Consider the following 1,006-nt stretch of genomic DNA (forward strand, 5'->3'; position numbering starts at 1 on the left):
AGGTGAGTTTTGCGGGTGAAGCATTTCTTGCAGGTGGTGCAGCAATACGGCCTGTCCTGCGAGTGGGTCTGCAGGTGCCGCTGAAGGGAACACGTGCCAGAGAGAATCTTTTTGCAAAGACTGCATTTCAGCACCGACTTCCTACGAGACTTAGGACTCTGCTGTCGGGAGAAACACGCGCTGGACAGGCTCCCTCTGTCCAGCTCCTCCTTGGCCTGGCCCAGCCAGGGCCCCCCAGCGTACATCCCGTTGCCCAGGCTGTGGGCACCTCCGCAGAAAGCCCCGCAGAACTTCCTCCTCGGCCGGATCCTCAGCTCCGGGTGGACGTTCCCCCAGACCTTGGCCCCAAAGGCCCTGTCTTTTATGTGGATGCTCTGGTGAAGGTCCAGGTGGCGTTTGTCCGCGAAGCTGATCTCGCACATCGTGCATTCGTAGGGCCCCTCTTTGGCGTGGCTCCGCTGGTGGATGATGAGGTTGATTTTCAGACGGAAACGCTTCCCGCCCTCGGTGCAGGGGTGCGACCACTCACGCACGTAGCCGCGCCGACAGTTGCCCATCAGCAGGCTGCTGCTCGCGCACCTACTTGGGTTCTTCTTGCTCTTGGCCTTGGCCTGCTCACTTTTGGGGCACTTTTGGATCTCTGCGCCGGGAGAGGGTGCAGAAACCTCTTGCAACGCCTTGGGTTCCTCTTCCTTCACCTTGACGTTTTCAGGAGGAGAAGCCCCTTCACAGGCCATTTCATTTCCCAGTGAAAAGCCTTCCTCTGAAACGGAACAACGCGGGCATTGGTCATTCGCGCTCCCAGGATGAACCCAGGTTGTGGCTAAGCCCCAAAGCACCGAGCAGGCTTTTAGCAATAAAGGAGCTACCCACAAATCTGAGAACGCAGGTTGGGAAGGTGCAGGTGCCACCACGGCGTCCTGCCCACACGCCCTGAGCAACCCAGCGTGGTCTCAGGGGGCAGATCTCTTGCTCCCGGGAAGAACCAGGCCGTGGACCGCTGCAG

At 59.6% G+C, this 1,006-nt stretch overlaps 1 protein-coding gene across 1 annotated transcript; it reads right to left on the bottom strand.

Moving 5' to 3' along the window:
• Positions 1-8: 8 nt before the first annotated feature.
• LOC103918897 (zinc finger protein 572-like) lies at positions 9-751 on the bottom strand (the record flags this gene model as incomplete). Its single annotated transcript, XM_009326316.1, has 1 exon — positions 9-751. A coding segment is annotated over exon 1 (729 nt), but the record flags the coding sequence as incomplete, so codon positions are not given.
• Positions 752-1,006: the final 255 nt, after the last annotated feature.

Source organism: Pygoscelis adeliae, unplaced genomic scaffold (assembly GCF_000699105.1).
Source record: "Pygoscelis adeliae isolate BGI_AS28 unplaced genomic scaffold, ASM69910v1 Scaffold1476, whole genome shotgun sequence".
Taxonomy (NCBI): domain Eukaryota; kingdom Metazoa; phylum Chordata; class Aves; order Sphenisciformes; family Spheniscidae; genus Pygoscelis; species Pygoscelis adeliae.